Source organism: Leopardus geoffroyi, chromosome C3, assembly GCF_018350155.1.
Source record: "Leopardus geoffroyi isolate Oge1 chromosome C3, O.geoffroyi_Oge1_pat1.0, whole genome shotgun sequence".
Classification (NCBI taxonomy): domain Eukaryota; kingdom Metazoa; phylum Chordata; class Mammalia; order Carnivora; family Felidae; genus Leopardus; species Leopardus geoffroyi.
Window position 1 is genome coordinate 149285498 of NC_059338.1, and position 23245 is coordinate 149308742.

The 23245-nt window shown below is 39.4% G+C and overlaps 1 protein-coding gene across 3 annotated transcripts in view; it reads left to right on the forward strand.

Annotated features, from left to right (window-relative positions):
• The window catches only part of PCMTD1 (protein-L-isoaspartate (D-aspartate) O-methyltransferase domain containing 1), a 69436-nt gene extending 50122 nt beyond the window's left edge, over positions 1 to 19314 (forward strand). For all 3 annotated transcript variants that reach the window (XM_045455349.1, XM_045455347.1, XM_045455348.1), the window contains exons 3-5: positions 4912 to 5083; positions 7193 to 7316; positions 15058 to 19314. In XM_045455349.1, the coding sequence (XP_045311305.1) occupies positions 5030 to 5083; positions 7193 to 7316; positions 15058 to 15425 (546 nt within the window). In that variant the 5' untranslated portion in view covers positions 4912 to 5029 and the 3' untranslated portion in view covers positions 15426 to 19314. The remainder of the gene's footprint in view (positions 1 to 4911; positions 5084 to 7192; positions 7317 to 15057) is intronic.
• Positions 19315 to 23245: the final 3931 nt, after the last annotated feature.

The following is a 23245-nucleotide window of genomic DNA, read 5'->3' on the forward strand; positions in this document are numbered from 1 at the left end:
AGTTTTTGATTGATGTGAAAAAATGGAATTTGGGTTTTCCTTTTCACTAACTTTAACCTGGATCTCCTGTATAGATCTATAAATAGCATAGTACTATTTTGTAGTAAACTGAAAAGTTCTGGTTAATTTATTGCTGAAGTCTTCCAGATTATACACAGATTGTATTTGTGGTTTAAAATATGTCCTTTGCCTCTTTAGAGGTTTGTGGAAACTTAGGGGAGATGCAGCTTTCAGAAGATAGTGAAAGCCTACGGGAGAACATGTTTTCTTTATTTTCCCGTCAACACTGAAAGAATGAATAGGAGTTGCAATTTACTCTGATGACACGGTAGCTACCATCCATGTCTGCAGTCAGTCGTCTAGCTCTCTGTAAATATTGCCTGGGCATCATCTGACACGGGTGGGGGCACATCCATAAACATTGGCCTACACACATCATTAGCCGTGGAAGTGGTGTGAGTTTATTTACCTGAAATGCTGTTATAAAAATAAGCCACAGTTTTACTGTTAGAATACAGAATGTCTAAGATCCTCAAATATGTACCTAGTTAGAAGGACTAAAGCTCATCTCTAAGTCCTTTATTAGGAAAGATAGTCCATTACCTACTTTTTTTTTTTTAGATACAATGTATAAAATAATAATGCATTTTGAGAATTGTTTTGTGTTCTTTAATAATGTGAAGGATTCATGTATTACTGGTAGAAAAGGTTAAGCCATAGTTATAATCAAGAGTCTCCAGATGAGACACTATCTCTGCTAGATATTTTTCTTAATGACCACTAAACTGGTAGTGTTACAATTTTTTGGTAATGTGTTTGGCATATGAATTTTCTTTCTTTTTAAAAAAAAATTTTTTTTTTAATGTTTATTTTTTGAGAGAGAGAGTGCAAGTGTGGGAGGGGCAGAGAGAGGGAGACACAGAATCAGAAGCAGGCTCCAGGCTCTGAGCTGTCAGCACAGAGCCTGACGTGGGGCTCAGACTCACAAACCGTGAGATTATGGCCTGAGCTGAAGTGGGATGCTTAACGGACTGAGCCACCCAGGCGCCCCTGGCATATGAATTTTCTATGTTCTAGATGTTCTAGTGCCAACATTTGAAGACATTACAGTGTCCTCAGTTTTACTTCTGTCCTTGAAATTTTACTGTGTTATATCTAGAAATAGTCCAATCCTTTTGGAACATCTCAAGTTCAATTAAACTTTCAGATTTGAATATTCTGTTAAAATAAATTAATTTGACTATGTTAAATGAAAGTGTAAAGAACTCGTATGTATTTGTTAGAAATATATGTTCCATTTGCATTAGTAGAAATTTATAGATTTAGAGATTGCTCCCTAAGAGAAAGCAAAATATACTTGCTCTGATCTGCATTACACGGGGAAAAAAGATGAGGTCGTTTTCCTAATGTTATTGTGGCTTATTTAAGATCTTCTGAAAGGCCCAAAACAGTACCTTTCAGTTATAGGACAGTTGATTTATTCATTAAAGGTGAGGATTTTTTGAAATTATTTGAGTTTTGCCTTTTTTTGGCATTTTGAGAAAAACTATCTCCTGTAGCATGAAGTTACAGCTTTTTATAGTGACCAGTTTAGTACAGCAAGGATCATCATACTGTTATAGAAAGTATCATAGGCACATATTTTTCTGTATCTTTCTGGGCAAGTTTCTCTTCTAGTCCTAAGATTTTTTGGGTTCCTATTCAAAGTGGATAGGTAGAAAACATTTATGTTTTTGTATGGTTCTCTTAGTAAATGTATTCTGAGGACTGTCATAGGTGATGGAGATACATTTAAAATTCAGAAGAAATATTCACAGAAATAGAAAGGAATACCAGGGGAATGTTTCAAAGGGAAGCCTGTATTAAGGAGAAAGTATTTGAAGCACCTCGTCAGAGATTATAAGCAGAAGGGTATTTGTTTAGTATCTTTAGGTTATGTGGCTGTTGAAATACACACGCCCCTACACATAAATAAAAGAAATATTGCGCTATATTACATTTATTTTGGGCTAAATCTTTGAAATCCCGTGTGAATTTTATCCTCACAGTACTAGCTGCATTTAATGGCTCAGTATCCACATGTGGCTAGTGACGACCATCTTGGCTCCCCGGTGGTTCTAGATTGTCCTGTCTCATCTTGACATTTCTCAGGGAGCCTTTCTCTGATTCCCTAGGTCTATTTCCTTTCGTCCTTAGTCTTATGGAATCATATTCCTTTCCTTTAGAGCATTTATTACAGCTGTAAATCTGTATTAGTGACATTCTTTGATTCTTGTCTCTTCCACTAGATGTAGGCTTGAGTGTTTCCCATTCTGTTTCCAATCTTTACACACAACTGGGCTCGATAAATAATATTTCACTTAATGAATTGTGCTTCTTAGGAAATTTGACCAGAATCACACCTTTGATTTTAGAATCAGGCACTAAATTATTTCTAATTAATTTTGCTTGGATGAGGACGGATAAACTGTCACTAATCTGAGAAGTGGTCTTAATCGTAAGTTGTGTACTCGTAATGGTGTTGTCTTAAGTAATAGTTCTGTAAGTTACCATGTATTTTTAACAATAGGAAGCTTTTTAAACCGTAAGCATATTTTTTAAGTTGATTTAATAGACTTGATAAAAGAGGTTTAATAATTTAATTTTTAAAATACAAATTCCCAAAAAATAAGACTGACTTAAATTATCATAAAATTAAATTATTTAAGATGAATTTTTATAAGAATAAAGATTTTTAGATTTCATTGAAAATAGTCTAATGTTTTCTTGTTAAAGAATGCTTACTGTGAGTTTGGCAGAATGATTAAACCACATGATCCACAGTATCTTATACTTAAAAGTCAAGAAACTATACTTTGGCCATATTTTAGGCAATCATAGGTCATACCATAATCTTGAGTTTAAAAGGAATTTAAGCATGGCCCTGACCTAGGTGCACTTTTATGTGTACCATGCTAGTAGGAAGAATGAGATACTGTTAAAATAGAGTTGGGTAAGATTTCATTACTAAAACTAATACTTGAACTGTGTCTTGAAGGGATGGTAGGCATTTATCAAGGGAAGGAGAGAGGGAAGGGTATTTCAGTCAAAGGAGCAGCATGTACCCAGCTACAGGATTTCCAAACAATTTGTGCTCGTTCCTCTAAGCAACTAGAAGCACACACAGTTGACTCTTGAACAACATGGGCTTAAACTGTGCAGGACGGCTTAAATGCAGATTTTAGTACGGTACTATACATGTATTTTCTCTTACTTTCTTAATATTTTCTTTTCTCTAGCTTACTTTTTTGTAAGAATACAGTATGAAGTACACGTAACTAAAAAGTGCTAGTCATCCGTTTATGTTATCATTGTGAGGCCTCCGGTCAACAGTAGTTTGTTAGTAGTTAAGTTTTGGGGGAGTCGTAAGTTATACTCGGATGTTTGACAGCAGGGAGGGGGTCAGCACCTCTAACCTCTGCCTTGTTCAAGGGTCAACTGTAATTCAGTTTGGCTACAACATAGTATGTGTGTGTCACGGGGGGGGGGGCGGTGAGGGGGAAGAGCAGGGAAGGAGAGGCAGGAAATGAATCTGGCAGGACAACTTGATGGTAGAGTCATAAAGAGCCCCATGTGGCACTCTAAGGAGCTTCACTCCGTCCTCTGCAGTAGGGAGCAAAATGATGGAGGGGAGACCTGAAAAGTGTGAGCAGCGAGGAGGCAGTTACAGTGAAAGAAATAATGAGGCATGGACTCTACCCTAGTGTGGGGGTATGGGGAAGAGAGGGTACACTGATAAGTCATCCCATCCCAACTCCTCAACCCTTCCCACCCCACCTCTAAGCCTCCACTAAGAAGGTAGGGGACCAAAGACAGGGCATAGTTCTGGTAAACTCTTCTTTAAACATTAGTGAATATAACGTGTCTGTTGTTTAGTGAATTTTAATGAAAAGTTGTTATGTAATAAGTCTATTAATTAGCAAAGGACAGGATATGTTTTACAAAGTAGAAATGATTATGATTCAATCTTTGTCATTTTTTACCGCATGCCGAAACTTTTAACATGGATTATTCCATCCTCAAATAATAGCCTGACTTTTACGTGTGGTCATATTAACGTTAATCAACTTAAAAGTAAAAGGATATTCCATGAATTAGTTTTCTAAAAGATTATATGTTTTATTAGTGCATTGGGTTTTAATTAATGTTATACGTTAGAAACTATTTACAGATTTGTTACACCTTAAGGAATAAAGTAGGAGTCTAAATAGGATAGTTTGTAAAAGCATAACTCTCTATACCATGAACCAACACTGTAACCAGGAACAGGCGGCCTGGACAAGATGCCTTTGCTTTGAAACCCTATCTCCTTCTGTTGCATAGGGAGATCCCAGGGCCAAAGCAGCAGTCACATAACAGCCCTGTAACGTAGCTCTGCTAAAATCTCCCTAATCATAGTGGTTGCTGAAGTGCGTCCTTTCCTGACGAAGCTTTGCCACTGTTAGCCACGGCAGAAATGTCAAACAGAGATGTGGACTGCACGAGCCCTTTTCGTGGCCGCTGGCCCATCGGCTTTTTTTTTTTTTTTTTGGAAAGGGCAGTGGAAGGTGAACTTAGTGTATATCACTTGTGGGGCATCACAAGATTGGTATCATGAGGAGCTTTTCCTTATGCTTGTTTTTTAAGCCCTAAGTGAAGTTTCAGTATGGCAAAAAAAAAACAGGTTGTTTTAAAAATGTGAATTATATCATTGATAATAAAACTATATATTTGATCAGTTTAACTTCATAAATATGATATTTAAATCAAATCTCCTGATATTTTATCCTTAATTTTGGTAACTTCACTATTTCGAAGAAGTGGATTATGTTAATTTTTTTAGATTTAACCTTTTGTTTAAATGAATTAAAAGATATTTGTTTTTTCGTGCAGATTTGAGTTCTGTGAACCCGCATTTGTGGTTGGTAATTGCCTCCAGATAGCGTCTGACAGTCATCAGTATGACCGCATTTATTGTGGGGCTGGTGTCCAGAAGGACCATGAAAACTACATGAAAATCTTACTGAAAGTTGGAGGCATTCTGGTCATGCCTATAGAAGATCAGGTAACTTCTACTGTCCTTTGCTTAAGCACGTTAGTTTAAGGTGGGAAATGTTCTATCAGTGAAAAGTAGGCTGTGATTTTTAAGGAAGCAGTACTCTTCACAGATCTAGCTATAAAAACAAAAACAAAACCTTGAAACAGACTCTTGAACCAAAGCAGATACAGAAGAGATCCTTCTACTAGGGTTTGAAGAGATTTTCGTCTCCCCAGAGCTTAGCCTGTGTGATGTTTGCCAAGTTGCTTCCTCCCACAGTTTTTGTACCCAGAGCTGTTCAGTTGGGTGTGAAGATCTCTACCAGCCACTCAGTTTCCAACATTCTTTAGTTCTTTGAGCGTAGAAAAGAGAAATTCTATTTGGGATTTGGTTTGGACTGCTTAAATCCGTTAAAGAAACAAGTAAATTTTTAAATCTTGATTTAGTATGACATAGACTCATTTGAAAATATTTTTTCAGGGGCGCCTGGGTGGCGCAGTCGGTTAAGCGTCCGACTTCAGCCAGGTCACGATCTCGCGGTCCATGAGTTCGAGCCCCGCGTCGGGTTCTGGGCTGATGGCTCAGAGCCTGGAGCCTGCTTCCGATTCTGTGTCTCCTTCTCTCTCTGCCCCTCCCCCGTTCATGCTGTGTCTCTCTCTGTCCCAAAAATAAATAAACGTTGAAAAAAAAAAAAAAAATTAAAAAAAAAAAAAAGAAAATATTTTTTCAGTTATTTATCTGCCTTCGGTTTGGAATTATTAGGGATAGTGAGTGTATGAAATACTAATGTATTCAGGAAATGGGTGGCTCTTTCAAAAGGAAATTACTTTAAAATTTTATAAACATGGAGCGACCTGGGTGGCTCAGGCGGGTAAGTGTCTGACTCGATTTCAGCTCAGGTCACTATCTCGCGGTCATGACCTCAACCCCTGTGGAGCCTGCTGGAGATTCTCTCTCTCCGCGTCCCTCTGCCCCTCCCCTGCTTGAGCTTTGCTCACACATGTGCTCTCTCTCTCTCTCAAAAAAATTTTTTTATAAAAATGCATTTCAAAACAAATCCTTAATATTCATATTAACCTAAGTTTGAGATGTTTAAAATGCCTTGTGGTTTACACGGTAGAAGATAAATTATATAAGACAACTGGGACCTTGCCTCATCATTTTGGAGTTTATAATCTTGGGGGATTATAACCCCCTTAACATCCCTTAACCCCCTTAACGTCCCTTAACATCCCAGCATGTTATTTGCAACTCAGTAGATTTCACCATTACCGTGCACTAAGCTCTGTAGCAAATTGTTTGTCCGTAATTAAAAAGACATAATATAAAAACGTTCATTAAAAAACATTCCTGGAAAAACGTTGTTACTTGAATGCTTCCAGAGTTGAGACTCTCAGATGAACAATCTTCTATTATCTGTTGAAAATACCTTTCCAAATATTTTTAAGATAGGGCTTCCCATTGGTATTTTATTAAATATTAATTATATACTATCATCCCAACGTCAAACGGGCTTATTTTTATAATAGAAATTGAAGATATTAATTCAGCTTGATCAAGCCATGTACTGAGCTAGTTTTTTTTTTTTCTCCAAGGACTGGGGATGAGTTTTTGCCAGGTAGGTAAAACTTGTAATGCTCTTGTGATTAATTACGTTTATTTGTGAAATACTAAGTTGCGATTAGAATTAGAATCTGCATTTTATGACCATCATGGGCAACCATGAAGTTGACTCATTGGTACAGTAATCAGAACGTGGTTTTATTAATGCTTTATATAATGCTTTAGCCAAACAACTGAACCTATGTGAGACATCTAATTTGGGATCCACTGGCAGGTGTGGGTTGGAATGAGACCCCTAGAAGGTATCAGACCCCAAATATAACATGATGGGTCACTTGACCATATTTGGATATTCTATATACATTGATTTATCTATCTTGAGCTGCAAATATTTGTGATTTCTTCTGTATTATTTTATGGTAAGTATTTAAATGATAGTAATTTGGTTGCATTCAAATACAGGTGATTATATAGCAACCATTGGCAGTTATTCCATGAAAACAAAATTGTGACTGTAAGGCGATCGCATTTCCAGGATTAAGCTATTCTGTTTCTGTGTTTTCCTCCAAATAGTTAACACAAATTATGCGAACTGGACAAAACACTTGGGAAAGTAAAAATATCCTTGCTGTTTCATTTGCTCCACTTGTACAACCAAGTAAGAATGATAATGGCAAACCAGATTCTGTAGGACTCCGTAAGTAACTGTTGGTCCTTTCCGACTGAACCGTGACTGTTGTTAAACTCTTATGGTTGGGATTTAATGGACTATATGATTATGAAAAAGCAAATAAACATGCAGTTATATATTCAACAGATTTATTCAGCTTTTTTGTGGGGGTGGGTTAAAACCCCTACCTTGCACCAGACACAGTTAGCTGCCTTCATGGACATATGAAAAGAAGGGGCAGGCCAAAGAAATCATGAATTTATTAATTATAGCTGTGACTTTACTAATTATGTTAAATTTGTTGTCATTTTCTACACAGAAGGATGACAAAACACAACAGCCTTTATTTGAGCTGAAAAGAGCTTGGTTGTTCTAAGACCAGAAACAAGTTTCAGGGTAGTCGAAGTTCGTTGGCTAGAGTATAGAAGATAGATTATATACAGGGCTTTCCTTATCAAAGGTAAAGTCAGTGTTGGTTGTGGATAGACTTGTTCGAAGGTAGAAAAATAGTAGACTGAATTGTAGGCGGTGGTTGAGAGAAAAAGAAGGATGGAGAGTTTGGCCTTGAGCAGCTAGCTGAGTGGTGGTACCATTTATTGCTGTTTGCAGGACTGGCGATGGAATAGTTTGGAAATAGGTGTAGGAAGATCAGGTATTTTATTCTGGCTGTGTTTGAGTTTCCTGTTGGCATGCGCACGGCAGGTAGTCAAGTGGTTGTAAACCCACTGCACGAGGGGAGGTGTAAATTGGGAATCCTCAACCTAAAAATGGCATTTTCAGCTATGAGAATGGATGAGAGCACTTGGGGGAGAGTGAGGAGAGAGAAGAGGTGTTTGTGTCGGAAATCAAGAAAAAAACAGTATTTCAAGAAGGAGGAAGTAATAAACTTACTGCAGCTGAAAGTAGAAACAGAGGTAAGAGTAATATTAATTGGCTTGTGATGTATCATGATTTTGGAAATTGGTGAGTAAGGTTCCTTCCCCAAAATGAACTTCACCATGGTAGACTTCTTGCTTTAACTTGCTTTTTAAATGAATATATTTCAAAGGAACCTGGCTTTACATTTAACTTTATTTTCATTGTTTATTTTACCCTCTTGTGAGCTACGTGGTTTTCGTGGCCTGTTTTTCCCTCTTCCACGTTCTTCCCAATGGAGAGAAGGATTTGGCGGTCAGATAGCTAGGAATTGAAAGGTCATTTTTATCACCTACTAAAGGAGTTGGAGCGGAATATGGCTTAGGTCCGCACCCTTAAATTAGACTATCCACGCAGCCACAGGCAGTAGTGGCCAGCCTCCCGTCGTGTGGGCTCGCTCCGTAAATGCAAGGGAGCAGAGCTTCATGTGTGGGTGAGCGGAGGAAAAGACCAGGGAAAGGCCACACGTGGACAGCTGCTTCGCACGCACGAACCATACAGACCACTCCTCCTGCCGTGGGGATGAAGGTATGTGGTGGTGCAGACAGACCCATGTGGTTCTGTGGTAAGGGGCAGTGAGCGGCAGGGGGGGTCTGTTCCCTAGACCCCGGGAGAGGGCTTCCTAGTGTTCTTCTGTAACGGGAGCTGCCATCGGAGAGACCTGTTGACCGCTCTTTCCAGATTCACAAGATGCATCAATTCTGACACAGTGCTCTTACTTTAATCTCATTTAGAAAGAAATCAGGCACTCAGTTCAAAAAAAAATTTGAACCTTTCACAATTTGGAAAGTGTTAATCAGCCATTTTTTCCAAACGTACTTTTTGCTGTTGTACGTTACTTACAAAATTGAGTCAATCTACACAACAGAGCGACATAAGACGATTACATAAGGAAACTTGAGTATATAGAAAATTGAAAATAAGAATGATTAAAAAAAGGATTATCAAAAAGATCCATTCTGTTAGTAAAGTTACTCTGCTGGAATGTTGAATTTAAACTTCCTTCCTGTCTGTTCAGAGACACGTGCTAGACGTATTCTGGGACTGAAAGGGACTGGTGCTAGGAACACCAGAATCAAGTAACTGTCACCTGTATTCACATGCATTGTACAGTTATTTCAAAGCATACTTTTTGGTAGACCATACACACACATTCCCTCGTATATATAGGTGTATGTATATACCATATACTACATACCATAATATTTAGTAGACCATACCGTACTAAGATCATTGAATATTTCAACTCCTTGCTAAAAGCAATAACTAAAAGCAATAATAATAATAATAACAAAGTAAAACTATTTTTTCCCTCCTGTTTTCCAAATATTAGAATTACAGGTCATATTTATGACCATTTTCGTTAACCTATCATGACAGGCTAGAGAGTCACAAAAAAGAAGTAATGAAAAAAATTCTGTGACACGGTGGCCTAACCACAAATGTAATAATGTATATCTGTAAAGATATATAAGTGTCCTTATAGAGGTCCCTGTGGACTTCTGTGCATCAGCCATTTAGGTGTTTCACTTTCTCATGGAGACTGTTGTAGCCCGAGACATTCCTCTTTATCTGACAGTTTCCCTAGTCACTAGTTTAGTGTCCTTTAGAGGAGTCTAGTTTGTAAATGTGGTTTTGCAGTAACACAGTTACAAATGGGCAATTTTCATTCTTTCTCATTTTAAAGATGTCCATACAGTATAGCTCTAGGTAGTTAATAAGACTATCCTCTGTGGGTGGATGGTCATAACCGTGAATGTAAAGTAGGGGCATAAATTTGGTTGAAAGGGATAAAAGGGGGAAGAGCCTAAATTAAAAAAAAAAAAAATCTGTCATACCTGTGAAATACAGGTGAAATGATCTATCCAAATTTGTCATCACAATCGTCTGTGGTGGATTTGGGAGGAAGAAATGGGAGTGTGGTAAGATTAGCTGAGTGGTACGTGGGGTTCGTTACACTATTACTCACTTGTGTACATACTCGAAAGTCTCTCCAATAAAAGGGGAAAAAAAATCATCAGCTCCCAATAGCATAAAAATGAGCCAGGAATTGCGATTTTGTAAAAAATAAAAGCCTTTTTATGAGTAATGTTCACAGAACGAAACAGTTCTGAAGATACTATTTGTCAAAAACTTAACAGGATGTTTGGAAAATAAGAACAAGTTTCTTCTGTTAAAATTGCTGATTAGAGAACATTATTTCATTAATTATAGGGGATTAAGTTACGAAAGAATGTTAGCAAAAAAAGAACTAAAAAAATACACATGCAAATCTCTGGCAAGTGTATTTTGTAGCTATGAAATTGCCTATATAAATAGTTACTAAAATGTAGTTAGAATTTTCCTCAGGTTTATCACTACTTTTGATTCAATTCACATCTTCTTTCCTTTGTTCGCGGGGTGGTATGCAACATTCTAAAGGAACTGCTTCAAGTTCAGGTGGGCCCTTTAGAAGGGGAAAAGGAAAAAGGGAAAAATTCTATACCAACTCAGGCAAAACTTTCCTCCATACACCACCCACTAGATACTTCCATCTCTCAGACATGTGGGTTTTTCCACCCCAAGGAATTCTCGAATGCTTTGTGGACACCAACTAGGTGTCCTGTGATCTGACCCCTCCTGTCACTAACCACTGTTCGCATAGACCCCGAAGGTTAAAGGGCTTGTACGAGGCTGCCACCATCTCCTCCAACTTGAGCCCCCGGCCACAGGTACACGTTTTCACCTGTGTTTCCGTCAGCCTGGCTGTGAATCAGGAACTCCCGTGACCCCTTTCTGGATTCAATAATTTGTTGGAGTGTCTCACAGAACCCAAGAAAACAGTTCACTTACTGGATTACGGGGTTTAGCGTAACAGGGGCCAGCACAGAAACAGCCGGCTGGAATCGGGGCACAGAGGGTTTGTGGGAAGGACCCAGCTTCCGCGCCCCCTCTGAGGGCCCTTCTGGCACGTGTTCATCAGCCCGGAAGCTCTCCGAACCCTTGCAGTGAAGGCTGTTTACGGAGGTTTGATTGATTAAGTCATCGGCCATTTACGACCGACTCAACCTGCAGCCCCTCGTCCCCTCCCAGAGGGTGCTGGTGAAAGTTCCAGTCCTCTGGCAACCAGCCCGCTCCCTCAGGGGCTTACCAAAAGTTGCCTTATTAGCATAAACCCAGGGGTGCTTGAAAGGAACCTGTTATGCTCTTATCACTTAGGTAACTCCCAGGTGTTTTCAGAGCTCTGTCAGGAATGCAAAGCCAAATGTATATTTCTTGTTAAAAATCTCAAGGGGCAAGAGACTTCATAAATTGTGGCAACAGTTATGTGGCCACTTATAGAAGCTGCTGTTTTTGTAGGTTCAAAAGTGGCCCCAAATCAATGCTTTTGTGAGATTGGCCTAAATATAATGCCCTTTTCAGTCTTTGTTAATAAAAACGAAAGTGCTGACTGCTAGGTTCCCGTGAAATCTTTGCAGAGACTACCTTTTGGGAAACAATAGCGCTTCCGTGTGTGTGTGTGTGTGTGTGTGTGTTAGAGGTAACCTTAATTATAATTTTGGAGTGAAAACTTTGATTCAAAATAAAATTGTAATAGTAGTCAGGGTGAGTATCAAATCCTTAACTCATAACTGGAAGCATTACAAACAAGGGAGTGTTAAAGAATAGAAAACACGGGGGGATTTTGACTATTTTCAGTTCTGAGAATTATCGAAAAGTTTGTGTATCATTTAGACAAACTTTATGTGAAGCTCTTGTGGGTGCTATTTTAGGACTTAAGTCTGCATCTTTTTCCATTCTGGGTCTAGTTGGTTCTTTATGAAGTGAGGTATTCTGACAGTTCAGGATTGCAAGGTTCATCATTCTAACAGTGTCCTTGGAATAGCAGTGTTGGCAGAGGACGCACGTAATTCGGGTGTTAAAAGAGAATACCGAAAATGAGGGCAAGGTGCAAGAACAAAGACCAGCTGAAAAGACTAATTATAGCTCTATTTCTTAGCTCTTTTACTAAAATTCCCAAGACTCTTTTATAGATTTATTCTCCACCAGCCTCCCCCACCCCTGCTTTTTCAGTGTTCACTCAGGCACAGGTTTCTTCTGTGTCCACACTCCCCCTTGGGTGCTCGCCAGAGGCTGTTGGCTCTCAGATTTCTGTCCCCAGCCCTGGCCTTGCCCCTGAGTCCCAGACACATGATTCAGCCGCTTGCGGTTGGGCAGGAGCAGAGACCGTGCAGTCAAAACGCCCACGTTCAGGTCCCACCTCCTGCCACCTACGACCTCTGTGACCGGGACCAAGTTATTTCACTTCTGTCTACTTCCTTTTCCTCAGCGCCAAGTGTGCTGTTGCCTGTAACCCGCGGAGATGGTGGCCAGCGTGTCGCTGTTGTTTTCCTTTCTGAAATCTTCTTCCAGGAGATGTTCACAGACATTCCAGATTTCACATGGAACAGAGTTTTGATTTTCTCCTCCCCAGCTACTCTTCCTCTTTGTCGTGTCAGTAATTGACAGTCGCGTCTACCAAGCTGCCTGGGCCAAAAACCCTCCCACATCCAGTGCCCGTCCAGTCTGCCTTCAAAGTGTGTTTCAGACTTGTCCGTTTCTCTACGTCTTTACTGCCAACCTCCCTTCCTCTAATCTGCATCACAGTGTGGTCAGATCTCAGGTGGATTACTGGAGTATTCCCGCTGGGCTCCTGCCCCCTCTCTTTATGATCCATACTCCACAGCGGACCCTCAGTGCCATTTTCATCGCATTATGACCCTGCCTTTTTAAAACCCTTGATACAAGGCACATTTTTTTACCAGGGCCTGTAAGATCACCCCTGGTCACCTCCCTTACTGTTTGCTTCCTGCTCTAAACTTCATTGACACCAGCCTTCTTTCAGCTCTTTGAACGTGCTAAGCTCATTCACCTTCTAGTGTTTCGCCATTCCCCGTGCATGAAGCTATTTACGGACGGCTGTGTCTTCGTATCGTCTAGATGTCGTAGCGTCGTAGGCACTCAGACACGCCTCTCCTAGGGGAGACCATTGGGACTACCCAGTCGGAAGTAGCCATACCCCATGTTACTTTGTATGTCATTGGTGTTTTTTCTCATATCTTCTTTTTTTTGTCATAATTATTTTTTATCTATCCCTCCCCCAAATATATAATCTCCATAAGAGCAGGGACTTTCTTAGTCTAAATCGTTCACTCTATCTAAATGAGCTCTTTACTAGTACCTGGCGTATAGTTTAACACATGGTTGTTGAGCGACTGTGAAACAGCTTAACAATTTTGGGCGATAAGCAGAACAGGTTGGTAGTTTACACATTTTAACATATAAGAGATGAGATTTCCCCTCTGTTTTTACTTAGCCAGTGTTCACAAAACTCCTGGTTGGCAGAAGCAGGACTTGAACTCCAATTGTTATATGTTTCAGTTTCCATGTTGGATAGTTGGGGGCAGGCCCAGACAGTAGAACAAATGGTTTTTAGTCGAGCATGCCCAGTATGGCCCTTGGGCATTCTTTTCTATTTCAGATTGCAGTAGGGGAGTTGAAAAAAAAGTTTGAAGAAAAGATTTTGTCGTGGGCCACTTAGGTATGTGCTGAGGGATCGTTGAATCAGCCTAGAAAGGCCTCCCCTGTTGGGGTTTTACCAAAAACCCTGTCCCTTGCTGCAGCGTGTATCCAGTCTGTGATAGGGTCTAGGGGAAGGAAGCCCTCGGAGCCTTGGACAGGGTGATAGACTGTGCAGTTCTAGTCCCTGCAGGCCCCTGTACGGAGCACAAGGAGGAAGTGCCACGGCCCCTCATTCCTGGAGCCCACAGTCTGATGGTAGAGGGGGGCCAATTACAGTCTGATGGTAGAGGGAGGCCACATACCAAAGGGTTCCTAAAGAAGGCAGGATTTCATAGGTTATAACAAAAAAGTGTGCAAGGGAAGTATCCAGAAAAAGAGTACCAAAAGTAAAGAAATAAAACCTACATGGAGAGTTTTTAGTGCTGTTTAACTGAGGAGGGTTATGTTTTGTTTCGTTCAGGCATTTGAGAAGGCTCCTTGATGGTAGTTTTATTTCCACAGGGATGGCAACTAGGAGAAATGAAGTTCAAGTGGGACGAGAGAATTAATGTCTCTCTGTCTAAAGCATTGGAACAGAGCAGGCTACAAGGAAGAGTATGTGTTCTAGGGCTTATGGGTTTGTAGATGTGTGGGAGATGGGAGCGGAGGACCGACTGTATTTGATAGAAGTAAACATCAATAACTGAAGGAAACCTCAGTGTTTTGGCCTGTTTTGGCCTATTACATTGTATACAGCATGATTTCTGGCGGGCCTTTGCCTAAGTTGTACTTACTGATTTACAGAGGAAAACTCGGTGTGTGTGTGTGTGTGTGTGTGTGTGTGTGTGTACACACACATGCACAAGCTTTAAAGCTCAGACTGAGGCAGTCGTTCAAATGTTGCCTTTGAGTTTTAGGAATAGATCGTTCTCTTGTATGGTTTTCAACATCGAAAATATAAAAAAAAATATATGTGGTATAAAATCTGTCTTCTCTTCTTATCCCCTAACTGCTTCATTCTTAACGGAACCCGTTTCTAAGTTCTTACTTCCTCTTTCAAAGAATTTTCATGCATATACCTGGGGACACACATACACACATATCTACACATAGACACCTCCCCGCTTTCCACAGAATTGAGAATGGTGGCGTGGCATATAGAGAGCACCTTTGAAATCTTTGTTAGAGAAAAGAAGAGGTTTTATACTTGGTGTTTTCTAACGTTTGCTGAGAAAGATTTTGTTCTGTGAAGAAATGAGCAGTGTATAATGTTTTGCTTTTTTATGTGTTCTGTGTGTGTGTGTTGTTTGCGATTTTCTTTTTTTTTTTTTAGCTCCCTGTGCTGTCCGGAATCTCCAAGACTTGGCTCGCATTTATATCCGACGTACACTTCGAAATTTCATAAATGATGAGATACAGGCCAAGGGGATTCCTCAGAGGGCTCCACCCAAAAGGAAAAGAAAGAGGGTTAAACAGAGAATCAATACTTACGTATTTGTGGGTAATCAGCTTATCCCTCAGCCTCTAGACAGTGAGGAGGATGAGAAAATGGAGGAGAATAACAAAGAAGAGGACGAGAAAGATCACAGCGATGCCATGAAGCCAGAGGAACCACCTCAGAATTTACTGAGAGAAAAAATCATGAAACTCCCTCTCCCTGAATCTTTAAAGGCTTACTTGACATATTTTAGAGAAAAATAACTTAGATCAAGAAGAAAGAATGCCTACTGATAATTCCTTTAGTCTTGAAAATGTAGCATTTGTTAGGAGTTAAAAGAGAGCGAATTCTTTCAACAGAGCGAACTATAGTGGAAAAGGTATAACTTGTTTCTGTCTTAGTAATAAAAATGATGTATTCAGTAATTAAAAAGAATCCCTTTTTATAAAATATATTTTTCTTTAAATCTTGGAAAAAAGGCTGTTTTAACTCAGAGTGACTTCAAGAGTGGAACACAACAGTACTCAAGATTTGTATCCCGTAAACCCTTTTCTGATTCCTGACAGATTTGTAGTGCTGAGGCTTACATTTCATTTTATAGAAGGTTACATAATTGTTAAGCATATACTGGTTTTTGAACAGCAGTTGTTTTCCTTTCCTCTATGAAAACCTTCTGAGCGAATTGGGAAATCAAATGTTGTGTAGACCCACTCACCTTACTTTGGTTGCAGTCACTATTGTTGAGTTGCTGTAGTATTCCGGGCAATCTATGAGTGCAATAACAATACAGATGTTGAATAATTTAGCTTTAAAAAAAAAGTTTCGTGGAGTTCAGTGGCACTGCTACTTTTGCTTTTGAATCTATTGCCAAAAGACATGGGAAAATATCTGCTTCTCTCCTAGAGATTTTAAGAGCACATCAAGTGAATATTAAATAAAAAGTATATACTCAGTACAGTTCTTGATTTGTATGGACCCTTTACATTTTCAGTATTTAAAAACAATGAGGTTATCCTACTCTCTGGAGTTTTAGAAGATAGTATGTGTAGGATGGGTTTTTCTCTTGTCCACTGTATAAAGTGTTTGGTTTAAAAAAAAATCCACTGTTCTGTACGACTGTCGATACGACAGACAGGTAGGGAGTAAGCATGAGTAACGGCCCCTTTCTTGGGTTGCTCTCAGAAGCAGGTGCACTTTAGCAAATGGAACTTCTGGTTCATTTGAATCTTTGTCTTTGACAAGGTAGGACTGAGCTAGCCTCAGAAAGAAACTCATCTTTGTAGTGTAGGAGATGTTCACAGGAATTGTATGTAGATGCCTCTTGTTTTGAAAATCCAATTCCGAATCATAGTGTAATCTTTGGGACCTGTGTTGCGCTCATTCAACTTTCTCACGGTGTGTGGGTTATTTGTTGTTGTTGTTGTTTTTGGTGAAGTTCTAATTATCACTTTTTTCTTAATATCACACACTTAAACTATCCATCATTTGAATATTAATTATAGCTTATCAGCGATACAACAGTAAATGCCCTTTTTGATTTGTTCCTTTTCTTCCCACTAGGGCCTGAAAATAGTCATTCCTTGTTAAGAAAGTACACAATGGAACATACTTACTACTTCATGTAACATGGATTATGTATTTTTTAAAAGGAAAACTTTGAGTGTATCACTTATTACCACCAGCATCCCTGTTCCCTGTAGTTGATCAACTATGTTTAAGGAAACCCAACTGATACATAGTAAAAGGATTGTTATTATCTCTTTTCAAAGATTCAACTATTAGTAATACATAGTTGGTTTAAAAAATCTCAGCTCTGGTAATTCTACACATTTAAAAATGAGCATTTGAAATATTCTAAGTATGAATTATCTCAAGTAAATGAGGGTATTTTAGTAATGGGAAAGATAATTTCATGGAAGGTATTTGTTTTATACCGGTGACTATAGGGCTAGGTGATAGGGGTTGGGGGGTTGGGTGTTATCTCCACAATTTTTTTCTTTTTTTAGATGATTGCTAAGCTGTTACTGTTAAGAAATGTCCCATCTCATTTCTATCAAGGAAAAAAAAAAAATAGTTGATACAATTGTCATCTGTTAGGAATGGTCACTTTATTTTAAATTAAATGTTAGTTTTAGAAGTTTAGTATTGTTCCTGGTGCCCACCTGTTTTTATCCGGCACCGCCCCCCCCGACCCTGGCCGCCCTCTCCGTACTCACTCTGTCGGTTTTGGAGCTCGTGTCCAGATAGTAAACATACATATTCTTAAATGATGATTTTACTATTCAGAAGAGAGTTTTTGTTAAGGATATATTTGAAGATTGACTTGCTCACATGGTCTTTTACTCTGTGGACCTTGGCAAAGTATACAGTAGGTTTTCGTTGCCATTACATATTTTTGTCATTGAAATGTATCTTTTGTGTTTTTAAATGCATCCATTTTACAGTTGTGACTTTATTATTGACTTTAAATAAAGAAGTAGAAATAAATGAAAATTAAAGTGAAAGCCCTTTTATTAATGGGAATATATTAGAATGATCAAGAATATTTTGGGTTCGTGTTTATTTTTTAATGAATTCCTGGTTACTTGAGTGTGAATAATTACGCTTTATAGGTGGAAAAAGTAGCAAAGAAAGGTAACATTAAATGAAGATGATGAGGACTATATTCATGGGATTTTAACAGCCAGATAAAACAGTGGAAATAATCTAGTCTTTTCTTTTGTAGAGAGGAGGGCTAGGGAGATAGCACGAGTCTCCGAAGTCAGACAGCTAGATGGAGAGGACTTTAAATAGCATCCAGCACCTGATAAACCTCAAGACATAACGACCAAGAAGACAGTTTAAGTCTACACGTCTTACTAGTTGATACATTTGGTTCTAGTCCTAATAAACAAAAATGTCATTAAAACAGCATATGCGTCACGGTTAAAACACCAAAAAGGTTAAGTATTGGTTTCTAGCTGTTTGAGAGGACAAAAGTGAAGCAAAGCCTGTTCAATCATGGGAAGACTCGGAACGTTATTTTAAATAAGCAGTTGCATATAATTCAGTTTTGTTCTCTAGTAGCCTGGCATTTTCTTCCTAATTCAGGAAATCTCTATACCAATGGATATATGCTTGAATTATTGTATACGGTTCATTGTCTCTATTTGAACATCTCATTTCCTTTGGAGTGTTGCCACCTTTGAAGACAGTGTAGGCTTTTTTTTTTTTTTAATTTTATAAAGTATTAGGTATATATGAAGGATATTTAGAACATATACGCAAAACACAAGGAATAATAATTCAGCGTACATGTAAGTACACGGGTGTACCTACTACTGGGTTTGACTACTGGCATCACCGTGACCTGGGTGCCCTTCGCAGTGTCCTCTTTATTCCCCTGGGGGGTATTCCTTTTGTGTCAGTCCCGACCTTGCCCTTTGCTATAGCGTTACCACGTATGCTCGTGTCTCTGAACAGTGTATCACTTGGCCTCATACGTACTGAACTTCACAAGTGGAGCTCTACTCTTGTTCTGCAGGTGACTGTCTCAGTCCACACTGCCTCTCTGAGATCGATCCATTTTGTATGCAGCTGAGTCGGCACCCGCAAACTCAGTCTGTTTGCTCATTCTGCTGTCCATGGACGTTCGTTGTCACGTCAGCTGGCTTGGTCGCCAGCATTCTTCAGCATGTCTCGCGACCATACGCGTGCAGGAGCCTTCCCACAGTGACCCCTGGGAGTAGAGTTGCTTGATCATAGAGCATGTTTACCTTCACCTTCACTAGATGGCGCAACATAGCCGAACAGCGTGTGCCTTCCTGCCACGTTCACGGTTCCAGCTCTTCCGTGACCTCACCTGCGTCTGATGGCGATCTGTGCGTGTTTAGCAGTGTGAAGTGTTACAGAGGCTTTGTTACTGGTTATGGAGGTTTTGTACCTTTCTGCGTGTTTCTTGGTTTTAGGTTTCCTTTCTGTAAAGCTTCTATTCAAGTCTTTTGGAAATGATTTCAAGAAATTGGCTTTCAGGGTTCCTTATGTCTTCTGGCTGTTAACCCATTGTCAGTTACGTGTATTGCAAATCTCTTTTGTCAGGTTGTGGTTTCTGTTGTCATTCTGTTTGTGGTGTCTTTAGTGAATTAAAATTTTCAATTAAAAAAATGAAAAGTTTTTTTTGTTTTGAGAGAGAAAGTTGTGTGTGTGCATGCGCGCACAAGTGGAGGCGGGGCAGACAGAAGAAGAGACAGAATCCTGAGCAGGCTCCTGCACCGTCAGCACAGAGCCCAGAGCCCGATGCCAGGCCTTGAACTCACAAACCATGAGATCACGACCTGAGCCAAGGTCAAGGATCGGGCGCTTAACTGACTGCACCACCCAGGCGCCCCTGTCCCCCATTTTTTTTAAGAGTGGGTACAAGTAGTGGAGGGGCAGAGGGTGAGGGAGGAGAATCTTAAGCAGCCGCCGTGCCCAGAGTGGAGCTGGATGTGAGGCTCAATCTCGTGGCCGTGAGATCATGACCTGAACCGAAATCAAGCGTGGACGCTCAACTGACTGAGCCACACCGGCACCCCCAAGTTTTCAATTTTAATTGTGCGAGATTCACCTTCACACAGCCTCGGTCCAGGATCATGAAAATACTAGCCTGTATTTTCTCACAAAAGTTCTGTGATTTTTGTCTTTCACATTTAAGTCTGTAGTACACCTGCTACTGATATTTGCATAAAGCGAGAAATAATAAGTTCTTTTTTTTTTTTTTTTAATTTTTTTTTTCAACGTTTATTTATTTTTGGGACAGAGAGAGACAGAGCATGAACGGGGGAGGGGCAGAGAGAGAGGGAGACACAGAATCGGAAACAGGCTCCAGGCTCTGAGCCATCAGCCCAGAGCCCGACGCGGGGCTCGAACTCCCGGACCGCGAGATCGTGACCTGGCTGAAGTCGGACGCTTAACCGACTGCGCCACCCAGGCGCCCCTCTTTTTTTTTTTTTTTACATAGTTGATCAACTGTTTCAACACCATTTTTTGACAAGTCCCATTTTCCTCCTCTGATCTGCAGTTTCAACTATCATAAATTAAGTTTTCATATGTTTGTGCTTTGTGTCCAGATTTTCTTTTCTGTTTTATTAGTCATTTATGGATTCCTGTGCTAAAATTGCACAGTCTTACTTACTACAGATTTACAATAATTCTTGATCTAGTGAGGTAAGTCCTTTCAACTTAAATTTCAGGAATATCTTGGCCAATCTTGGACCATTTGACTTTGATAACCATTTTAGAGCCAGCCTCTCAGATTACATGCACACAGGCTTTTTGGGATTTCCTTTGGAATCACACTGAATTTATAGATCAATTTATGTGAGAGGTAACATGTTTATGATACGGAGTCCTCCGATCCATAAATACGGTACTTCTTTTATTTACATCTTGTTAAGTGTGTTAGTAAAGGTACACAATTTTGTTTCAAACATCTTCAGATTTTATGTGTACATGTTTTATATTTTTCAATACTGTTGTAATGTTTATTAAAATTATGTTTGCTCTGTATTGGTTTTTGTACATTACTTAAAACACTGTTGTGATTGTTCTAAATTTTCTACATAGATAACCAAATCGTCTTTATAGAGACTGTTTGTTTTTCCCTTTGGATTTTGTTTTGTTTGGATTTTGTTTTTGTGTGCATATATGCTAGTTGGGGCCTCCTGTAGTGTCGAATAGAAGCAATGAACAACAGCAGCCTTGTTTCTTATTTTATTGCCCATATAAAGTCATTTAAAAAAAGTTTTTTTAAGTTTATTTTAGAGCATGAATGGGGGAGGGGTAGAGGGAGAGGGAGACACAGAATCCGAAGCAGCTCCAGGCTCCGAGCTGTCAGCACAGAGCCTGATGGAGGGCTGGAACTCACAAGCTTGGAGATCATGACCTGAACCAAAGTCAGACTCTTAACTGAGCTACCCAGGTGCCCCAAAGTCATTTTAAATAAATGGCATGGTGTGCTTAGAATACATGTTGTGTTGTTCAGTATAGTGTTCTGTAAATGTCATTTGAGTCAAATTTTTGACTGTATTCAAATCTAATACAGTCTATGTAAACATTTTTTCTGTGCTTTTGTGATTTTCAGCAAAATCTCTCACTTTGATGGTAGAATGTCCGTTCGTTGTAGTTGTTTCCATTTTTGCTTTGTATATTTTGATGCAATGACACTACACTTTAGGTTTGCTATGTCTGTTTGGCGATTTGAACCTTTAATGGTATGTGGGAACCCTTTTTATATTTTTATGTTCTTCAAAGTCCATTTGGTTTGATACTTATGTAGCATTTAAAATTTTTACTTTCAATGTCTTCTATATGCTTATTTTTGCGACGTTTCTTATTAACACATAGCTGAATCTCTTAAAAAATTAGAGTTTGAATTTTACTTAAAGCAATCCATCCATTTACATTCATTTTAAATATTAGTACCGAGTATTTTGTGCTATACACCTTTTTCAATATTTTTGTTCTCTCCTCTTTTTAAAGGATAATTGTTTTCTCTTAGTTTTTGTCCATTCCTGTTTATGTGTGCTCCTTCCCCGCCCCCCCCCCCCGCCCCGCTCAATATTTTAAAACACTCACCTAATTTATCAAAGTCTGAAGTTACCCTATCTTCCTAAGTGAGGCAAGGCACGTAGGACACCTCAGCTCTGAAGTCATCACTTCAAAATTAATAGACTAACATATTGTATGTATTATTTCTAAATATGTAAGCCCCTAAAGTATGCCATTAGCTTTACTCCCACATTTGCACTGTTTTGTTTTCTGCTCCTTATACCTTCTTTGGTCTTAGGTCATTACAATTTTCTTTTGCTTAAAATACATCTTTTATTTTATTTTTTTTTAAATTTCAGAGTGCGAGCAGGGGAGAGGGGCAGAGGGAAACAGACAGAATCTCAAGCAGGCTCCACACTCAGCAGAGCCTGATGATGCAGGGCTCAATTCCACAAACCTGGGATCATGACCTGAGCCAAAATCGAGTCAGACACTCGACTGAGCCAGCTAGGCACCCCCATTTTTTTTTTAAGTTTATCTTGAGAAGGGGGGGGGGGAGGGGCAGACAGAGAAAGACAATCCCAAGCAGACTCTGTGCTGTGAGTGCCCAGCTGGACAAGGGGCTCAAACTCACGAACTGTGAGATCATGACATGAGTCAAAATGAAGCGTTGGATACTTAACCAGTGGAGCCGCCCAGGCTCCCCCATCTTTTAAAATTTCTTTTAGTGAAAGACTGTAGGTTGCTAATTCTTAGTTGTTGTTGTTGTTGTTGTTTCCTGTTTGGAAAAATTTCGTCTTCTTGAAAAGTATGACCGTACAATTTTAGATTAATGGTATTTCCCATAGAACAGTGGAGTTACGTTTCTACGTTCTGGCTTTCACTACAGCTGTTGAGAAGTCGACCAATAGCCATTCCTTTGAAGGTTATCTGTCTTTTATCTTTGTACTTTAAAGATTTTTGTCCTGACATTGCAAATATTCTTGTCTTGGCATTAATTCTCTAGTTTCATAAAATGTGCCTTGGTATGAATTTTTTCATTTATCCTACTGGTATTTGTCTCGTAGCTGTGTGGGTTAGTGTCTTTCATCAGTTCTGGAACTGGCCTTTTTTTTCCTTATAAATATTGGTCAACTTTTTGTCTCTCAGCAGTGAATTTAAAATAATTTCTTCAAATTGATCTTCTACTCACTAATTCTCTCTTTCGTTGCCTTAAATCTGCTGTTAAACCCTTACGTTGGGTTTTAATGTCTTAGTTTTTCTTTTTCAAACCTGTTTGGTTGTTTTTATAAGTTTCTGCTCTTTATTTATAAATTTCTGCTATTTATACATTCATTTCTCTAAACCTACAGGTCCTAATATTATATTCCATATATACTTGAACTCTTATGAGGTGGGCTTCTGTGCATTTTTTTTTCTCTAAATGTTTATTTTTGAGAGAGAGGGAGCGTGCGCACGCGAGTTGGGGAGGGGCAGAGAGAGGGAGACAGAGGATCCAAAGCAGGCTCCACGCTGACAGCAGAGAGCCTGGTAGAGGGTTCAAAGTCACCAACCATGAGATCATGACCTGAGCTGA